Source organism: Carlito syrichta, unplaced genomic scaffold, assembly GCF_000164805.1.
Source record: "Carlito syrichta isolate Samal-C Ts95f unplaced genomic scaffold, Tarsius_syrichta-2.0.1 Scaffold136318, whole genome shotgun sequence".
Taxonomy (NCBI): Eukaryota; Metazoa; Chordata; class Mammalia; order Primates; family Tarsiidae; genus Carlito; species Carlito syrichta.
Window position 1 is genome coordinate 1,243 of NW_007080414.1, and position 19,374 is coordinate 20,616.

The window sequence follows — 19,374 nt, forward strand, 5'->3', positions numbered from 1 at the left end:
GTGAGACTCCAACTCAGAAAAAAAAAAAAAGGATGCGAATCCAGCACGGCATCCATCCCTGGTGACAGCCCCAGGAACTCGTGGTGTCTGGAGACGGGCGGAATGTCTTGGGCCCGGGAGGTCTGCGAGGACACTTAGCTGGCACTGTAGCCCCTCCCCTTCCCTGACCCCCGGGCCCTGGCAGCCACGTCCACTTCTCCAGCGGCCCTCACACCTTGGATGAACTTCTAGAAGAGCTAATGACACGCGGGCAGCCACTTCCATCCACACGTGTCCGCCGTGAGGCTGAGTGTCCTCTCCGCCACCCATCATGCTCCCAGTTGGTGCCAGGACTTGCATTTCCAGCCCTCGCCTCACTGAGCCTGCTCTGCTGGTTCCACCCTGCGGTCCCTCTGATCGCCTGGGCCAGCTCCGTCTGGGGCCGAGGTGAGGTCCACGGAGCCTATCGGGACAGGCCTGCAAGGGGCTGGAGGAGCTTTCTGGGGTCCCGGAGGAGGGCGGAGGACTTGGTGGGGTCTGGGCTCCGCCAGGGCCATGTCCAGGGCCAGCCAAGCCCCCCACAGGCCGGGTGCTGTCCCTGGACCAAACTGATGGGCTTGGCCACTCTCCTGGGAACAGCCCAGGCCCACCTGCATCTGGGGAGGGGAGTGCCCAGCCCACCCTCTGCCCCACCCTGAAGTCCAGGCCGCTGTGCTGCAGACCCCCCCACCAGCGGTACCCGGGAGGGGACAGATCCCTGCCACCAACACAACCTCTCCCTGTCTGCTGGGCCAGGGAGGGACGGCCAGGCCTGAGACCCCCTCAGCCCGGGAGACGGGCTGTAGCTGAGCCACCCTCCCCCCACTGTGCACTCCCAGGGTGGCCAGGGCAGGGGCTCTTCAGCCGCTCCGAATGCTGCATTTGGACATCATGGACCGCCTCTCCCGCCTCCTAGTCCCTCCCCTCTGTGGCCTGCTGCTGGCGACAGTCCGAAAGCCCCGACGTGTTGGATGGAACAGATACCCCCTCCCCCGGGGTCCCTGCGGGTCAACGGGCTAGAACGGAGCCATGCTGTCATCCTGGGTCCTGCCCAAAGCAGAACCTTGGGATGGACATTTCAGGGCAGGGGGCCTGAGGAGGGCCGCAGCCTGTCTGTCTCCCTGGCAAGGAGGGCATCCCCGAAGCTGCCGGAGCCACACTTGTACAAGGGCCGGGCAGGGTCACTTCCGGTTTCAGGAGACTGTGTCCAGGGTCCTGGAAGACACGGCCAGTGCAGTGTCACGCATGTCACAGGCGCCCTTCGGAGGTGGCAGGCTCTGCTGTGACACCAGAGCATCTGGGAGATGAAGGGGGCAGTCGGGCAGGAAACGTCTTGGGGCATCAGGACAAGAAGCCAATCGCCAACACAAAGTGGCGGGGGCCAGGCTATCAGGGCTCAGACACCCGGGACCACGGGAGCCACTCCCAGCCCTTCTTAGGGTATTGCTGGGAAATCGGGGCACGGCCCTCCTGGCCCCACGGCCCCTGGCTCCCAGGCTCCCACCACCTTTTCTCTGCCCAGAGGCCATCCCTGTGGACGGGGCCTCTAGCCTAAGGGACCTTAGGCTAGAGGCCCCGTCCTCTAGCCTAAGGTCCCTGCTCCAGGGTCCACCCCAGCCCAGCAGGACACATGGGAGTGGACATGTCCACAGCCTCTAGGGACCCCATGACTTCATTCTTGGTGTCCATGTTGACTCAGAAAGACAAAATCCCTGAGAGCTTCAGAGCAGAGGCACCAGCAAGAGGCAACAAGGCCCTTGGTGGTCCCAGGAGCCCCAGGTGGACCGAGGTCTCGCCTTCACCAGCACAGTAAGATGGCAGTTTCAAGTCATGGGACAACAGCAGGGGCTTCCTGCCTCTCTTGTCACTGACTAGTGGGGGCACAGATGGAGGTGGCCGTCCCGTCCCGCTCCTGTCCTGCGGGTCCAGGCCAGGGAGGAGGCATCGGGGACATTGTCCACTGAGAATGGAGGATGGACTGTCCCCGACCTGCCACGTTCCTCTCCCTGGACAGGAATTTGGGGCTTCTCATGGGATGGGACGGTATCTCTCCCAGGGGCCAGGTGCCCGGATTTCGTAGGGAAAGACAGGGCAGTGACCTTGGCCCTCACCTCCCCACCCCCCAGCAGGAGAACAAGAGCTGTTCCCGTCTGCTATGGAAGGTCCTCAGGGTGGGACTTCCCCCTCGGGCATTCATTTAATCATCACAGCAGCCCAGGGGAAGGTGCTGGGGTGACCCATTTCACAGATGGGGACACTGAGGCAGAGAGAGAGTTCTGCAGTCCCAGGCCTCTCCACTGGCCGTGGAGAATAGGGCTTTGACCTGGCCTGTCGTCCTCAGGCCTGGACGCCTGGTCCAGGGGCAGGTACAGGGTGACCAGGGCTGGGCTGTCCAGAGGGGCTGTATCTGGCTTCTGGAGAGTAGTCTTGGGAACTGGAGACATTTACTAAAGCCTTCTGTTGAGGCCGGCTCAGGAGGGCCGTGAGGACAGGGGAAAAACACACTCGGGTTCCTCTTCCTATTAACGCATGCTCGCAACGTACCACGGACGCTGTGTGGCCAGGTGTGCGGGGTTCCCCGCACCAAGCAGTCAGCTCCATGGCGGACACAGCGGGGCTTCCTGTAATTCCGTTCAGTTCTGACGCTCTCTGCCTGGAGGCTCGGAGCTCAGCTCCACGAGACCCGTGCCTCCTCCACAGGTGCCGATCGTAAGCGCCATGTTGTGGCCTGTGCATCTGGCCAACCGGTTTAAATCAGGGTCCCATGACTCCCTCCTCACATTCGATCAATTTGCCGGAGCAGATCGAGAAACTCGGAAAAACACGTTTGCAGGTTTATTATAAAGGATGCGCGGTCCAATAATTAGGTTCATGAACCGTCCTAGAAAAAGTGCTCCATCCCTCATGGCTGAATCTCTCCACGGTCACCTCCGAAGGACTCCCCTTGGGAAGCCATGCACCGACACCAGTGCCTCGTCCACCCATCAAAGCAGTTTTGGAACTCTTTTTTTGGGAACAGCCATCAGGGCCATCGTCATTTGCTGAGGTCTGACCATGAAGCTCGTGAACTTGCCACATATGTACAAATAACCATACAATTACTGTACTTGCGACAAATAACTTGCCACAAATGTAACCGTTTTGGAGACCGGGTGTGGTGGCTCACGCCTGTAACCCCAGCACTTGGGAGGCAGAGACAAGAGGATTGCCTGAGCTCAGGTGTTCAAGACCAGCCTGAGCAACATAGCGAGACCTCATCTCTAGAATAAATTAAAAAACTAGCCAGGTGTGGTGGCACATGCCTGTGGTTCCAGCTACCCGGAAGGCTGAGGCGGAAGGATCGCCTGAGCCCACCAGGTCGAGGCTGTAGTGGCCGTGAGACAGAGTAAGACTCCGACTCCAAAATCAACCAATAAATTACCATGTCGGAACACCCTCCGTCCTCACCTGATCTGGCTCCCAGTAGCTCTTTTCTTTACCTGAAGATGAAGGAAATATTGTGAGGAAGACGTCTGATAACATTCAGGACATCGAGGGTAATACAACGATGGTTTGGTGGCCATTCCAGAAAAAGAGTTTCGAAATTGCTTGGGCGGGTAGACCAGGCACTGGCATCGGTGCGGAGCTTCCCAAGAGGAGGACTTCAAAGGTGACCAGGGATATTCAGCCATGAGGTACATCGCACTTTTTCTAGGGTACATAGAAAGAGACATAGACCTCACCCTTAACTGTACCCCACAAAACCATAATAAAAAATATTTAAAAAAAAAAAAAAAAGATAAAAATCTTGAGAGGGGGAATTCGCTTGGATTGTCCAGGTGGACCCAATATAATAATCAGCATCCACATGAAAGGGCAACAGGAGGGTAAGAGTCAGAGAAGATATAACAATGAAAGCAGAGGTCAGAGAGAGATTTGAAGATGCTACTTTGCTGACTTTGAAAATGGAAAGAGGAGCCATGAGCCAAAGAATAAAGGTGACCTCTAAAAGTTGGAAAAGTTAAGAAAACACATTCTTCCCTTGAAGCCTCCAGAAGGAACAAAGCTATGCTGACACCCTGATTGGTCCCAAAGACTCATTTCAAGTTCTGACCCTGCAGAACTGTAAAATAATAAATTCACATTATTTAAAAAAAAAAAGAGAGAGACATGCAGGGAGGGGTGTGCCACCCTGCCAGACCCACCCCTGTCCAGCTGTTCGGAAGACCCTCCACACTGGCCCTCTGGGTTTCACGAAGCTGTGTTGCCCAGGCATGAGCCGTGTGCTTGAGGGCGTCACTGGTCATGGCCATCAACTTAGCCTTCAGCCCTTCCCCCGTCCCTGGAGGCAGGGAGTGGGGCTGAAAGTCCCAACCCTCTCGTCTTGCAGGCCCCACCTGGAAGCTGTCCAGGGACCCCGGCCACCGGTTATCACCTTAGCACACAGAGATGCTCACTGTCGGGGGTCCCAAAGGTCTTAGGAGTCGATGTCAGGAGACGAGAGAAGACCAAAGCCGTCTTCGCAGCATTGCAGGCTTCATGGAAATCACTGGCCATTCTCTGATAGGGCAGCCCTCCGAAATCGCAGTAGCTTGACCATCAACCTCTGGGTCCAGAAAGCACATCTGACTGCCTGGGAGCTGAGCCACGCCCCGGGCCGGCCCGTCAAGGTTCTACTCTTCCCGGGTCCCTGGGTCGCTTCCCCACATACCTGCTACCCACCTTGTGCTAGTTCTTTTTTTTTTTTTTTTTTTTGAGCTGGAGTCTCACTCGGTCGCCCAGACTGGAGTGCAGTGGCCACTCCCGGCCACCGCAGCCTCGACCTGCGGGGCTCCGGCGATCCTTCCGCCTCAGCCTTCCGAGTAGTTGGAACTATAGCACGCGCCACCACACCCGGCTCATTTTTGATTTATTGTAGAGATGAAGTCTCGCCAAGTTGCCCAGGCGGGTCTTGAACCCACGGGCTCAGGCAATCCACTCACCTTGGCCTCCCAAGGCGCGGGATTACAGGCTGAGCCACCAAGCCCAGCTTCGTGCTAGTTCTTATGGGTGGGATGGGTCAGCCATCCTCAGAGCTTGCCTCCTGCCGGAATCTCCAAGTGAGATATAGTCATTGGCCCTTGAGACCCTGGAGAAGCCCCCATGAACATTTCCTGCCCCTGCCCCCCTGGCAGTGAGGAAACTGAGGCTGCGGTACCCAGGGGAACCGGGGTGAAGGTGTATTGGAAACACCAGCATGTTCAGGCAGGAGCATTGAGTGATCGGAGTTTGTCGTGGGAATCTGCGTCTTCAGGAACTGTTTGCAGGGGTGGCCGCCATGGCCCCCGCGACTTCTGAGTTGGCAGAACTTCCCAGGAGCGCCAGGGGCTGCTGGTCAGTGCGGCAGGGCTACAAGCCAAGGAACGCTGAGGATGGCTAGCACACTCCCGGGAGCTGCAGAGAGGCCTGGGGCATTTTCCCTCATGGCCCCCAGATGGAACCCACCCGCCGACACCCTTGGGGAGTGCAGAGTGATGCTCATGGGTTCTTGGGCCCACCACGGAAAGCAGTTTCAGAGCGGACCAAGTACAGTTTTGAGACAAAATTGATTAGAGGGAGAGAACAGGAGGCGTGCTGGACAGGCATGAGTGTCTTAAGAGTAAGAATGTGTGTTTGCTATCGACAAGAAGCTCGGCCAGGTTGGGTGGCTCAGTCTGGCATCCCAGCACATTGGGAGGCCGAGGGGAGTGGACTGCCTGAGCCTGGGGGTTCGAGACCAGCCTGGGCCACGTGGTGAGACTTCATCTTTACAATAATCGAAAAAATTAGCGGGGCATGGTAGTGTGTGCCTGTAGTTCCGGCTCCTTGGAAGCCTGAGGCAGAAGGATTGCCACAGCCCAGCAGGTCGACACTGGGGTGGCCGTGAGTGTGTCACTGCACTCCAGCCTGGGCGACGGAGTGACACTCTACTCAAAAAAAGAAGCCTGATGTACCTATACAGTGATTATGGCGCTACAAGCTAGCTGCAGGGATCAGGTCCTGCGTTTTGAATCCCAACTACCATCTCTCCACCTTTGACGAGGTGGAGTGTGGGCAATTCCTGGAGGCACATTTATTTGTCTTCAGCAGGGAACTTTTTTTTTTCTTTTGAGTTGGAGTCTCACTCCTTTGCCCAGGCTGGAGTACGGTGGCATGCATGCTCACAGCCACCCCAGCATCGACCTGCTGGGCTCCAGCGATCCTTCCACCTCAGCCTTCTGAGTGGCTGGAACGGCAGGTGCACGCTACCATGCCTGGCAATTCGTTAATTTATTGTAGAGATGAGGTCTCATCAAGCTGCCCAGACAGGTCTCGAACCCGCGGGCTCAGGCCATCCACTCGCCTCACCTCCCAAAGTGCTGGGATGACAGGTTGAGCCACCCAGCCTGGCCTCAGCAGGGAACTTGATAGACTTTTACTGTGATTATTATGCTAGCCATGAGCTGGAGACGGGCCGATTATCATTTCTCCGTCTTTGATGGGCTGAGGGGGTGGGCTACCCTGGAAAGCCCACGTTCCAGCCTGCAGGGTGGTCAGGTCTGGTGTGCCGGTTAGGAAAAACGCCTGAACACTCTCCCTAGTGTAAACCTGCTACAAGAAACGTACCTATCTGTGTCTAACCCACACTAAAATAACCTGCCTCATTCTGACCTTGGTCTTCTCGACTCCAGGACTGCAGGGCAGGGAAGGTCTGTGGTTTATGCCGCCTGGGCCTTTCTTCCCGGCGGTCCCGGGAGGTGGATGGCTGGCCGGGAACCCCTGGCTGCCGGGTCAGGGCTCATTCCTGAAACGAGTTAGACCGGGCCAGGGCCAGTCAGGGAGGAGGCACGCTGGTGAAAGTGCCGGCTCTGCCACCAGCCTCTGAGATTGCCCACGTTCATTCATTCATTCCTTCATTCAATCACGAGCATGCTTTATGTGTGGCCAAACCCTCCAGAGGCAGCTGTGTGGCTCCTTTCCTGGGAGATCCACTGGATACCCAAACACAGAGCCTGGCTCTCCTGGGGATGGAACCTTCTGAAATGTTCATCGTTTTTTCTGCTTGAAGTGGACACATAGCTCGGTACTCCCAGTGTTATGACCGGATTGTGAGAAAACAGTCTCTAACAGGCAGAAGGTCGAATTATGAGTCTTTTATTACCCAGCGGTCGAGAGTGACTGGTGTCAGAAAGATCTCTCGATCCCGAGCAAAACACGTACAGAGTTTACAAAGGCAAAAACCCACAAGAGGGTCACAAGAGGGTGGGGAGGCACAGGAATTTGTTTATAGATTAGAACAGAACAGTTTATCTTGAGCATTTTTTTTATTTTTTTTTTTGAGTTGGAGTCTCACTCTGTCACCCAGACCGGAGTGCAGTGGCCGCTCCCGGCCACCGCAGCCTCGACCCGCTGGGCTCCGGCGATCCTTCTGCGCCAGCCTTCCGAGTAGCCGCAATTACAGGCACACACTACCACGCCCGGCTGATTTTTTGGTTTATTGTAGAGATGAGGTCTCTCTGCCCAGGCGGGTCTCAAACCGCGGGCTCAGGCCATCCACTCACCTCAGCCTCCCAAAGCGCGGGATTACAGGCTGAGCCACCGAGCCCGGCTATCTTGAGCATTTTTAGACCTGCAGTTTATCTTGAGTTTCCCATCAGGCGGGACATGGTTTACTGTTTTAATGGAAGGTTGGGGTAGTTATGATTATATTTTTGACAGAACATCTGGTTTCAGTCAAGCAAAGGGGCAGAAGATAAAAAAACTTGTGGGGAGGTGAGTTCACGACAGGGTGACAGCAGTCACACGCAAAGGGGGGTAAATTTTGTGCACAACTTCTAAAGGGTGAATTATAACATGGGGTTTCTAAGGCTAAATTATAACAAGCTAGTACGAACAAAGCTGCTGATAAGCAAAGTTGCAGTTGTCGAACACTTCGCCAGCCGCCCAAGGCCAGCGTGAACCGGCTCCGCCAGGCCCAGCATGCAACAGGGCCTGCACCCACGGCCACAGGGCACCACGCACTCCTGAATCCCGGGCGCTGGGCTTGGGCCTCCATTCCTCTGACCTCGCGTGGGCTCGGCTCCCTCCTGCCCCACCTCAGGGCCCTCTCACCCCCCACCGGGCCGCTTCCTGGCGGGAGGACAGAAGTGGCCTGCTCCAGGTCCTTCCAGCTCCCTCCTGACCAGAGCCCCATGCTGACCAGGACAGGACATCTCAGGGGATGACGAGGGCTACGTCCTGGGTGCCAGCTCGGGGAAGGCATACCCCCCAGAACACCCCGTGAGCTGTTCACTTGCGACCTTGCCCTGTCCAGGCTGGGCATAGAGGCCAAGCCTGCCATCCACATGAGGCCCGGGTGGGCGGTGTCCGGTCCACTGGGCATCCCTCCCCTGGAGACCAGGGTGGTGGCCTCAGGTCCCCGGCCCTCAGGCCACTGTCGGCTAATCCTGGAGACTGGCGGAGCTGTTTGGGGGACAGCCACTCTCAGAGGCAAGGACGGGCGTCTCCAGAGACCCCATGGGGGCTGCTGGCTGCGTCCACAGGTGGCCTGCGGGCGTCCAGGGTGCAGGATAACTCTGGACCCCAGTGCCCCTCTGGCCTCAACCCCGGGAGACCACGATGAGCACCTCCACCCTCCGTCCCTTCCCAGCCTGACCTGTGTGTGCCGGGTCCAGGACAGATGACTAAGTGATTGTGGGAGGGGGACGCCCATCCACAAGTGACTCAGCGACTTAGAAACCATGCCTTGTGACTCTCAGAGGGTCTCACTTTGTCCTCTCAATGCCAGACCCCACTGGGGACAGGTAGCTGGCCCGGCATCACTCAGGGCGAGTACCCCATGGAACGGCTCCAGGGAGGCCACTGCGGACACCCTCCCTGGGGCCCGAGGAGCCTCGGCAGGGTCTGCGGGGCCCAGGTGGACCCACAACCTGTTCCTTCACACCACCCGGCACTGGGAACGTGTGAGACCCAGGCCGCCCCGGCAAATGACCACAACCAGGTGGCAGTCCTGGAAGCCAGTCGGCAGCGGTCAGTTTCGCTGGGCTGAAGTCCAGGCGCGGGTGGGGCCGTGCTCCCTCCAGAGGCTCCCGGAGGCCCCTCCCCGCCTCGTGCGGCTCTTGGGGGCTCCAGACGCTCCTTGGCTGTGGCCGCGTCACCCCCGTCTCTCCTCCGTCTCCATGTGGCCTCCGTCCTCTGCATCTTCCCCTCTTCTGCGTCCCCTGAGGACACCTGTCATCGCCTTGACAGCCACCATAAATTCAGGGTCATCCCATGTTGAGATCCTTAATTATAGCTGCAGAGATTTTTTCCAAATAGGGTTGTATTCACAGGTTCCGGAATCAGGACGGGTTCGTTCAGGGAGTGCCATACAGGTCTTGGGGGCTTCTCTCCTCATGGGAAGTCCAGGGGCAGCTCCCTCCTTGGGTCCTCAGGCCTGCATTCCTGGGGAAGGCCCCTGCGTGGGCTCCAGGGAAGGTTCCCGGGTCCTGGCGGAGGCAGTCCCGCCCACTGTGGAGGCGGGGAGGCTTGGACTGGGCAGAAGCCTTGGGGAACCCAGGAAACCTCACTGCTTTCCTCTCCTGGACTACTGCAACCACCCTGGCTCCCTCCCCTCCTTGTCCATGCAGGGTCATCCTGGAAACGCCTCCCCACCCACCTCCCGCGCACAGGGCAAGCCCAGGATCCCCTGCCCATCCGCGGCCCTGGCACTGGCTCTGCCATGTACCTGCCACCCCCGTGCTGGCGACGCTGGTACTGCCCAGGCTGTTCCCTCCCATAAGACATGTCCCACCTGCCCTCCTCCCTGCCAGGCTGCCCCTCTGGCCCCCGTCTGTGTCTTCAATGCCTTCCCTGGCACCGGGCATTGAGCACCTCCCCTCCGTATGACTCCGGGCCGGCTGACACTCACTCAAGAGCGTGTTCCACATGGCACGTCCAGCCCAGCTGTGCCAGCCATCCTTGGGGCTGGAGAGAGGGGAGATGTGTCCACACAGGGCCATTGCTGGGCTTCCCCAATGGGGGGGGGATGTGGACAGACCAGCCCTGGCTTACAGCCCCTGTTTCCCGCTCATGCTTGGGGCGGGTGTCCTCTCCAGGCTGAGGGGAGGATTGAGACCTGGCCTCTCTGAAGAACCAGGATGTGTTGGTGACTGGTCCCTCTGACTCCTTACCAGGGCTGTGAGGGTCCCAAGGGCACAAGGACTTGGAGTCTCGGAGCTGGGTCGTCACCCAGTGTGTCTATCAGGAGTTTCTATTTTAAAGATAACAAAAGTAAACAAAAATTTTTTTTAAGAATTGGAAGTTCTTTCATCTTTAAGTCTGGAAGTCAGCCATTGTAGGCAACAGTTCAGCGGTCAAGAGGATTCTATGGCTAAAATGATTCTTGGCCATAATCTCCGTGTCGCAAGATGACTGCTGGCGGTCCAGCCTTCCCGTCTGCATCCCAGGCAAGAAAGCCAGAGGAAGTGACAGGTTGGCACCTAGATTGGAAAAGCCAGTCTTTACTAGAAATTCCCAGAAGATTTACATCTGCTTCTAACTGGCTAGAGTGGTGTCATGTACATTCTGGGAGCCCGGTGAGCCTGACAGCGTCAAGACTGTAGCAGGACAGAAGGGGAGGGTAGATACAGGCAGGCGCCTGGCAGTGCCTGCCCCCCTAGGCCTCTGGGGTCCGGGCATTTGCAAACTGTGTCCCTAGAATCTCAGGGCTTGGGAGCCCCCGAGAGAGGGAGAGAGGAGTGGGCCTCCCCAGCCTCATCCGAGGAGCGCCCCCTCGCTGAGACACAGCACAGAGCCCAGCACCCCAAGGGGCTCAGCAAACACTGGGTCCGTGTCCTTGGGTGGAAGGTTCTCTGCCCTGGTCCGACCCCAAGTCTCCCTGGGACAAGGGGTGGGAGCCAGGCCTGGGTGCTGATCCCCGAGCCCCTGGAGGCCACCGGCAGGCCTGGGTGCTGACCCCCGAGCCCCTGAAGGCCCCCAGCGGAGGGCCCCATGTCCACTGTGTCCATCTGTGCCCACATGGCCTGGGGCGCGGCCGCCATCCTGCCGGCCCTGCCCCATTTCAGCGGCCGTCGCCAGGCTCCGTGGGGACAGCTTGGCCTGGGTGGGGCCACCCAGGGCGCACCGCGCGCTTCCCGCCCCCGGCGCCAGCCCACATGCTGACACAGCTCCGGTGCTGTTTTAGACCAAGTCTCATGCTTGGCTCGGTCCAACAGCCTTGAACTTGAGCAGACGAGAGGCATGATGGCCGCCGCACCCCACCGTTCCCAGCTGGCCCCGTCCCCGGTTCCTGAGCCTCCCGCTTCTCACCACATGAGGGCCTGGCACAGCGGCAGCATGGGCGGGAGGCTCCTGGTGGTGCCCCCCAGCCTGCGGGGTGGGCTTCCGCCCAGGGTGAGGAGCTTGGGGTGCAGCCTCTGCCAGGGTGGCGGCATGGTGCTGCCGATGGCACGGGCCTGCGTGCCAGACGGTGTGTCGTGGGCCTGGGCAGGAGTGTGGGCGCTGCAGGCCCAGCCCACACCCAAGCCCTCAGTCGTGCGGCCCCAGGTGAGCCTCAGGTCCATGCTGGCACCTGCTCCTCTCTGCGGGTCCCTGGCCAGTCACCGTGTCCTCCCCTAATAGGCCAGGGCCTGAGGCCCCTGCTCACCCCCTCAGGCTCCCAAGCTGCGGGAGCGTCTGAGCCCTGCTCCCCAGCGGCTGAGGATCACGGCGGCCCACCTGAGCCTCTCATTCCCCCGCAGAGCACAGGGACCTCCCGCAGCCCTGGTCGGCGAAGGGTCCCACCACAGAGCGGGCCTGAGCTCCCCCAAGGGCCGTGCGTCTGCTGAACGGGGCATCCTTCACAGGCAGGGCCACAAGTGACATGTTCCCCAGCGTCAAGCACAATGCGGGACCTTGGAGTCGAGCTAATAAACATCAGAGGGACCAGTGGACAGAAGGATGGACGGACGGTGGATGGTTGGAAGGATGGGGAGATGGACAGGTGGATGGATGGAGAGGGGGAGGATGGGTGGGTGGACGGACAGATGGATGAGAGCCGGGAGGCTGGATGGGTGGGTAGGTGGATGGACAGCTGGACGGACAGACGGGAGGATGGACAGATGAAAGATAGAGGATAAATGTATAGATAATGGACGGACGGATGGCGGCAGGACATGGGGCATGGGGCCACCTCTGGGGTGCAGTTCTCAGCGGTCCTGATGGAGGGATAAGGGCGCTGAATCTGTACCTAGGAGGGTTAGTATTGGAGCTCTTGAAATGGACTGCCTTTCTCAAAAAATGGTGGTGAAATAGACATAACATAAAATATCCCATTTCAAAACGTACAAGCCGGGCTCGGTGGCTCAGCCTGTCATCCCACGCCTTGGGAGGCCGAGGTGAGAGGATTACCTGAGCTCACAGGTTTGGACCAGCCTGGGCAACTTGACAAGACCTCATCTCTACAACAAATCAGAAAATCAGCCGGGCGTGGTAGCACGCGCCTATAGTTCCAGCTACTCGGGAGGCTGAGGCAGAAGGATCGCCGGAGTCCAGCGGGTCGCGGCTGCGGTGGCCGGGAGCGTGCTGCTGCACTCAGCCTGGGCGACAGAGTGAGGCTCTGAGTGAAAAAAAAAAAAACGTACGGCGATCTGTGGCATCTTCACAGTGCCTGCCGCTGCCACCCTCTTCCAGTTCCTGAACTTTCCACCGCCCCAAAGACATCCTCATCCCCATCAGCACCCACTCCCCTGGCCGCTGCCCCAGCAGCCCCCCGTCTGTGCCATCTCTGTGGATTGGCCCATTCTGGGCATTTCGTCGACGTGGAAATGGGCACCCTGTGGTCTTCGTGACCGGCTTCCCTCACTCCGTCGTGTCCGCAGGGTCCGTCCGCGTGGCAGCGCGGGTCAGCCCTTCGCTCCTCTTCTGGGTGGCTAACGTCCCACTGGACGACCAGCCCTCCCTTGTTTATCCACTTGTCCGTCGGTGGCCACCAGGCGGCCGCCATCTTTAGCTGTTGTGAATTTTGCCGCCGTGGACGTTGGTGTGCCAGTGTCGCTCCGAGACTCTGCTCTGAGTTCTTTCAGGGCTCTAACTAGTGGTGGGGTAGCCGGGTCCTGTGCCAACTCTGGGTTTAACTTTTTGTGTCCAGTTGCTTCAGGGGGTGCAAACGCTTTTGGTTACAAGGATACCTTGTATTGTGGCAAAGAAGTCTGGCCTTTAAGGCCAGGCATGGTGGCTCACGCCTCTAACCCCAGCACTTTGGGAGGTTGAGGTAAGAGGATGGCCTGAGCTCACAGGTCCAAGACCAGCCTGGGCAACTTGGTGAGGCCTCGTCTCTACAATAAATTTAAAAAAAAAAATTAGCCTGGCGTGGTGGCATGTGCCTGTGGTTCCAGCTACTTGGAAAGGGGAGGCGGAAGGATCCCCTGAGCCCGGCAGGTGGAGGCTGCGGTGGCTGTGAGCATGCCACTGCCCTTCAGCCTGGACAACAGAGTAAGACTCTGACTCAAAAAAATAAATGAAGAAGTCTGGGCTTTATGTCCGCCCACCCCCCTCACCTGTGCACCCTGTTTCCAACAGGTGATTTTTCCCCTCTTCCCTTTGCTACTCTCTCCCTTCCGAGTCTCCAATGTCCATGACCCCATTTTCTTGCCTTTGCAGACCCTGAGCCTCCACTCACAAGTGAGAACGTGCAGTATTTGGTTTTCCGTTCCTGCATTAGTTCACTTGGGATGATGGTCTCCCATCTCCTCCAAGTTGCTCTGAAGACTTGATTGCATTCTTTTTGATGGCCGGATAGTACTCCATTGTGTGTGCGTGTGCATATGTGCGTCTGTGCATACCACATTTCATCATCCCCTGGCCAGTTAACGGGCACTTCAGTTGATTCCACACCTTTGCCATTGTGAAGCGTGCCGCAGAAACCATTCAAGGGCAGGCGTCCGTTCCTTTGGGTCGATATCACGTAGGTTGAACGGTCGATCTACTTTTAGCTCTTTGCGACATCTCCGTACCTATTTCCATAGAGGTTGAACTAATTTACACTCCCCTCAACATTGTGTAAGTGTGCCCTCCCCACCACATCCATGCCAACGTCTGTTGTCTTTTGATGTTGTAACGGCTGTTCTGACTGGTGTCAGGTGGTATCTCAGTGTAGTCTTAATTTGCATCTCCCTGATGATGAGTGAATTTGAACGTTTCTTCCTCTATGTTTGTTGGTCACTTGTGTATCTTCTTTGGAGAGATGCCTGTTCATGTCATTTGCCCACTTCTTAATGGGGCTATTTGCTTTTTTCTTGCCGATGCATTTGAGTTCTTCGTAGATTCTGGGTATCAGTCCTTTGTCAGATGCATAGTTTGTGAATATCGTCTCCCATTCTGTAGGCTGCCTATTTACCCTGTTACTGCTTTTGCTGTGCAGGCACATTTTAGTTTAATTAACTCCTGCTTGTTTATTTTTGTTTCTGTTGCATTTACTTTTGGGGTCCTAGCCATAAATTATTAGCCTGGGCCGATGTCCAGAAGAGTTTTTTTCTTGATTTTCTTCTAGAATTTTTATGGTTTCAGGCCTCACATTTAAGTATTTAATCCATCTAGAGTTAGTTTTTGTATATGGGGAGAGACAGTTTCATTCTTCTGCTTGGAGTTATCCAATTTTCTAGCACCATTCATTGAACAGGGTGTCCTCTCCCCGGTGTTTCTGTCTGCTTTATTGAAGATCCGTTGTTTGTAGGTATTTGTGTTTATTTCTGGATTCTCTATTCCATTCCACTGGTCCATGTGTCTGCTCTTGTTACCAGTACCATGCTGTTTTGGTTACTACACCCTTGTAGTATAATTTGAAGCCAGGCAGTGTGACGCCTCCAGTTTTGTTCTTTTTGGCTAGGATTTCTTTGGCTAGTCTGGCTTTTTTGTGGTTCCATGTGAATTTTAAGATTGTTTCTTCTGACTGTGAAAAACGACATTGGTATTTGATATAGGGATTGCGTTGAATCTGCAGATTACTTTGGGTAAAACGGTCATTTTAACATTGACTCTTCCAGTTCACGAGCATGGGATGTTTCTCCATTGGTTTGTGTCTTCTGCGATTTCTTTCATCAGTTTTGTAATCCTCTCACAGAGGTCTTTCACCTCCTTGGTTAAATGTATCCCTAGGTATTTCAGCTTTTTGGCTGCTATGGTGAATGGGACTGAGTTCCTGATTTGATTCTCAGCTCTGTCACTACTGATTTTGTGTTGATTCTGTATCCTGAGGCTTGCTGAATTCATTTACCAAGTCCAGGAGTCTTTGGAGGAGTCTTCCGGGTTCTCTGGGTATAAGATCACATCATCATCACAGGAATAGCTACATTTCTTCTTTTCCAATTTGGATGGCCTTTATTTCTTTCTCTTGCCTGATTGTTCTGGCCTGGACTGAACAGGAGTGGTGTGTGTTTAACTTGTGGAGAAAGCTTCAAACTGTTTTCCACAGCAGCTGCACCATTCTGCCTCCCACTGAAAGCTCGTTGGTTTTGGGGGCGTTTTTTTGCATGGTCAGTGGATGATGTGGGCGCTGGCTTTGCCATGCTTGGCCTGCCTCCCTTGGAGGGGGGCTCTGGGCCTCCTCCTGGATTGAGACTCCATCTTAGAATCTGGCGAGGACCAGGGGCCCTGCCTCTAGAAAACCACACAGGCCCACTGTTCTGCCCACAGATTCAAGTCATTTGCTGACAGGCCCCTCTGCACGCCCACGAGTAGCTTTGTGCAAATGTGGGAAGGCCCCCTCTGGGTGGGCATGCGTGCCCATGCGGGCTGGGCACAGCGTGGAGGGCAGAGCACAGGCTGCCCAGCAGATGCCCTTGTGCAGTGGACAACCCACACTGCCGTACAGGGGGCCCTGCCCACTGACACTCGGAGGCACACGTTCATTCTGCGTCGCGTGGGAGTCCCTGCCGTGTGGAACTGACACCTTCCTGAGAGCAGCCGCTGGGATAGGAATTTCATGGCTGCGAACCCAGCTTCTCATCGGTTGGCAAGAGCATCTAGGAGCGGCATCCTTGGGTCTTTCTGCCCAGGTGCAGCCGCCCAGAGGGAGGAGGCCCAGGTTGGAGGAAGATGCTCAGAGCTCCGTGCCCAGCCTGTCCTGGAGAGGGGCTGTGGAGCCCAGGCAGGTGCGGGGGTGTCTGGTTCCCACTGGCAGCCTGGGGAGGCTTTGGCAGAGATGGGTCCAGCGCCCCGAGCCGTGAGGCAGGAAAGAGCTGCACAGCGGACCACTGGGCTGCAGGGAGCCCCTCCGATCCACGTGGAGCCAGCTATCAACCAAGTGTGGACATGCCACTGCCAGCCCCTGGGGAACCTGCCGAGGAGCCTGATCTGCCCAGCCCAGGCTCAACTGGCCACTCCAGCCCGAGTCTTCCACTGGGACACAGGCACATGACTGCCCCCATGCCAGCTGACCCTGGGCGCCTTGGATCCCGCGTGCTGAGCAGGGAAGACCCTGCCCTGCCCCTCCCAGGGGGCCACAAGGGCCACGAACTGAGGAGTCTGTGAGACCCAGAGCCCCGCTCCCGCCCCCGGTGCCCGCTGGTGCCTGAGTCACACAGAGATCAGGCGCCCAGAAGGGGCCTTAGGCCAGCGAACCCGGGCGGCCTCAGGAGGCTCAGGTTGTGCTGAGCGGGGAACCCCACCCATCCTGTCAGCCCAGGAGCTGCCCCACCCTGAGGGTCTCTTCTTCCTGCCCAAAGCCACCAGGCCCACTTTCGTCTCACCTGTTGGTGGCTTGACCCTCAGACTTGGGGACGCCAGGGGACGGGGCTGGCCGGGAGTCCTGGGCTCTGGTTGGCAGCACTGAATGTGCCCCGATGTGGACGGCCCTGTTTCTGCCTCCTGCTGCGGCCTTTGGTCCAGGGATCACGGTCATGACAAGTTGCTCACATATTTGCTTGCAGTGTGCCCAGCACTGGTCGGCGTCCTCGACACGCACTTGGCCCCGAGTCCTCCCTTACGGGCCCATTTGGCAGTTGAGCTGCGTGGGGCTCGTGGGCGACGCCCTGGTGAGATGGACACCGCCCTGTGCTCTTGATCTTGGTGCGTCCTGGTCTCGGGGCCAGTCATGGTCCCTCCATGCAGCCTCCTCTCTGCCCTTCCCCTGGTCTGCCGTGCCCGGGTCCCCCACCGAGGGGTTGCTTCCCTGGGAAGCCCTGGCCTCTCGCCACAAGGCCGGGACACGACCGCAGACCCATCCGAGGGCCTCCTCCGCGACCCCGGACTCTGAGTCCCCTTGTCCTCAGTGGCACCGCCTGAGTGGCCGCAGGGGGAGGGTCAGGGCCTGGCCTTGGAGTCCCCGTGTCCTTCACCACTGCCACGGGGGTTCTGGGGGAGAGGCCCGGGCTGACTGTATGCGTTAGTGCCCTGCCAAGGCCACCGGCGGTCCCGTGGGGCAACTGCCCTCCCGAGTGCACAGTAAAGTGACTTGACACCTGGAGTCACACTGCTTTGGGGTTCCCCAACTGGAGTCAGCCCCACCTGAGCCCACACCGTTCCTGGGGCCTCAGGGCCATCCAGAATGCGCTGCAGGTGACATAGGCTCTGACCGGGTGGGACAGGCCAGGGTCGGCCATCTCCAGGATGGGCCGTCAAGGCCCACAGTCAGGCGGCCACCACCCCCTTCCTGGGACAGTTTCCATCAAGGAGCCCTGGGGGCGGAGGCGGGAGCAGGCCCCAGAGGGAACATTCTGGAGTGTCTGGTCAGTGGAGGGATGTGCTCATGTCCAGGACCAGTCCCGTGGTCTCTCTCCCTGCCCCAGGCCTGCTGTGAAATCAGAGGCATGCTGGGGTCAGGACATCCTCGGGACGTGGGGGTGTCAAGGCTGGTCGGAGAAGGCGGCAGTGTGAGGAGGGGTCCGGAATGTCACCGCCGGGAAGCACTGGGGATCCGGGGGCTGCTGGTCTGTGGCTGAGGTGACTTGGGCGGTTGTCACATCTCTGCTGTGTGGGGGCATTTCGGGGGAGGAGCTGGTCCTGCCTGCTTAGAGGGTCGGGCGGGGGGCTGGGAGGCGCAGTGTCCGCCAAGCCCGCAGCAGGAAGCGGGGGCGGGGCGGGGCGACCGAGCGGTGGGCCACGTGGGACGTTCTCAGCCGGTCACAGGCGGAACGGTCGGTGTTCACGGGGTCCTGATGCGCGCCGAGCCCATGTGTGTCACTTGGGGTGAGAATTAGCTTTTCTTCTCGAGTCAGTCTCACTCTGTCGCCCAGGCTGGAGTGCAGTGGCACGCTCAGGGTTGTCACAGCCTCCATCTCCTGCCTCAGCCTTCCGAGTCGCTGGAACCACAGGCGTGCGCCACCAGCCCGACTAACTTTTTGGTTCATTGTAGAGACAAGGTCTCGCCAAGTTGCCCAGGCGGGTCTCGAACCCCTGGGCTCGGGCCATCCTCTCGCCTCCGCCTCCCAAAGTGCCGGGATGACAGGCGTGAGCCACCGTGCCTGGACAAGACTTAGCATTCAGACGCACTACAGTGAGGCCCTACACACAAAAGGTAAACGAGACACAGGTGTTCAATGTGTAGCCTCTGTAAACCAGCCAGAACCAGTTCCACGGGGGGAGGTTCCTGACATCTGTCTTCTGTCCAGCAAAATCTGTAGCGGTGGCAGATGGGGCAGGGTCGGTTGGCGAGCACCCGTGAGGTGAGCTGGACGAGCTGTGACGGCGCGTGCGTCTCGAGGCCACGGCTCGGTTGGCTGCCAGAGAAGAAAGGCCTTGTGGGGTTGGAACATGGTGCGTCCTCTAGCCCGGGCGCTGACATGACGCCTGCCGGGTGGGGCCCTGGGTCTTGTTTGCAATCTGGCATTTGATTCTCACAGAGGGTCAGTTCCCTCAGTCCTGTGGTCTCTGTTTTGACATTCACGCTGGCTCCTTGTTGTGTCTAAGCCTCACGGAGGAGGGGGTGTCACGAGGCGTGTCCGGCCTCCCGTCCCTCTTGGCCGACACTCGGTGTTAAGGCCTCTCAGGGGTCCCCTGGGTCAGTTCAGTCGATGTGGGCTTAGGGTTTTATTCTCAGTTCTCATTTGGAAGCCCCATGGTCGGTGGCCCCTTGGGAGGGCCCAGAGCCCAGTGGAGGCTCAGGAAGTCCTCGGGCCGGGCCTCTGGTCCTCCTGGGAGGACCAAGGCCTGGGAAGAGCGCAGCTGGGCGGTCACGGGTCTGGCCCTGCTGGCTCCCCTGGAAACACCACCCCTTCGAGGGTCTGACCTCAACTTCGGGCTCAGGCTCTGGCTCATGGCGTAGCTGCCTCCCTGTCACCGCACAGACCAAAGCCCTGAATCTGTCTGCTTGTGGACTCGCTCCCGCCGTCCAGCGAAGGTGGGCCCCGCCAGATCAGCCCGGCCGTCGAAGCTCCCTGAGGCTGCCATGACACTGGGGGTCAT

At 58.2% G+C, this 19,374-nt stretch overlaps 1 protein-coding gene across 1 annotated transcript in view; it reads left to right on the plus strand.

Annotated features, from left to right (window-relative positions):
• Positions 1-11,427: 11,427 nt before the first annotated feature.
• SHANK2 (SH3 and multiple ankyrin repeat domains 2) overlaps positions 11,428-19,374 on the plus strand; it is a 56,033-nt gene continuing 48,086 nt past the window's right edge. The window contains exons 1-2 of the mRNA XM_021708403.1: positions 11,428-11,541; positions 11,650-11,760. Coding sequence (XP_021564078.1) covers positions 11,428-11,541; positions 11,650-11,760 — 225 coding nt within the window. The remainder of the gene's footprint in view (positions 11,542-11,649; positions 11,761-19,374) is intronic.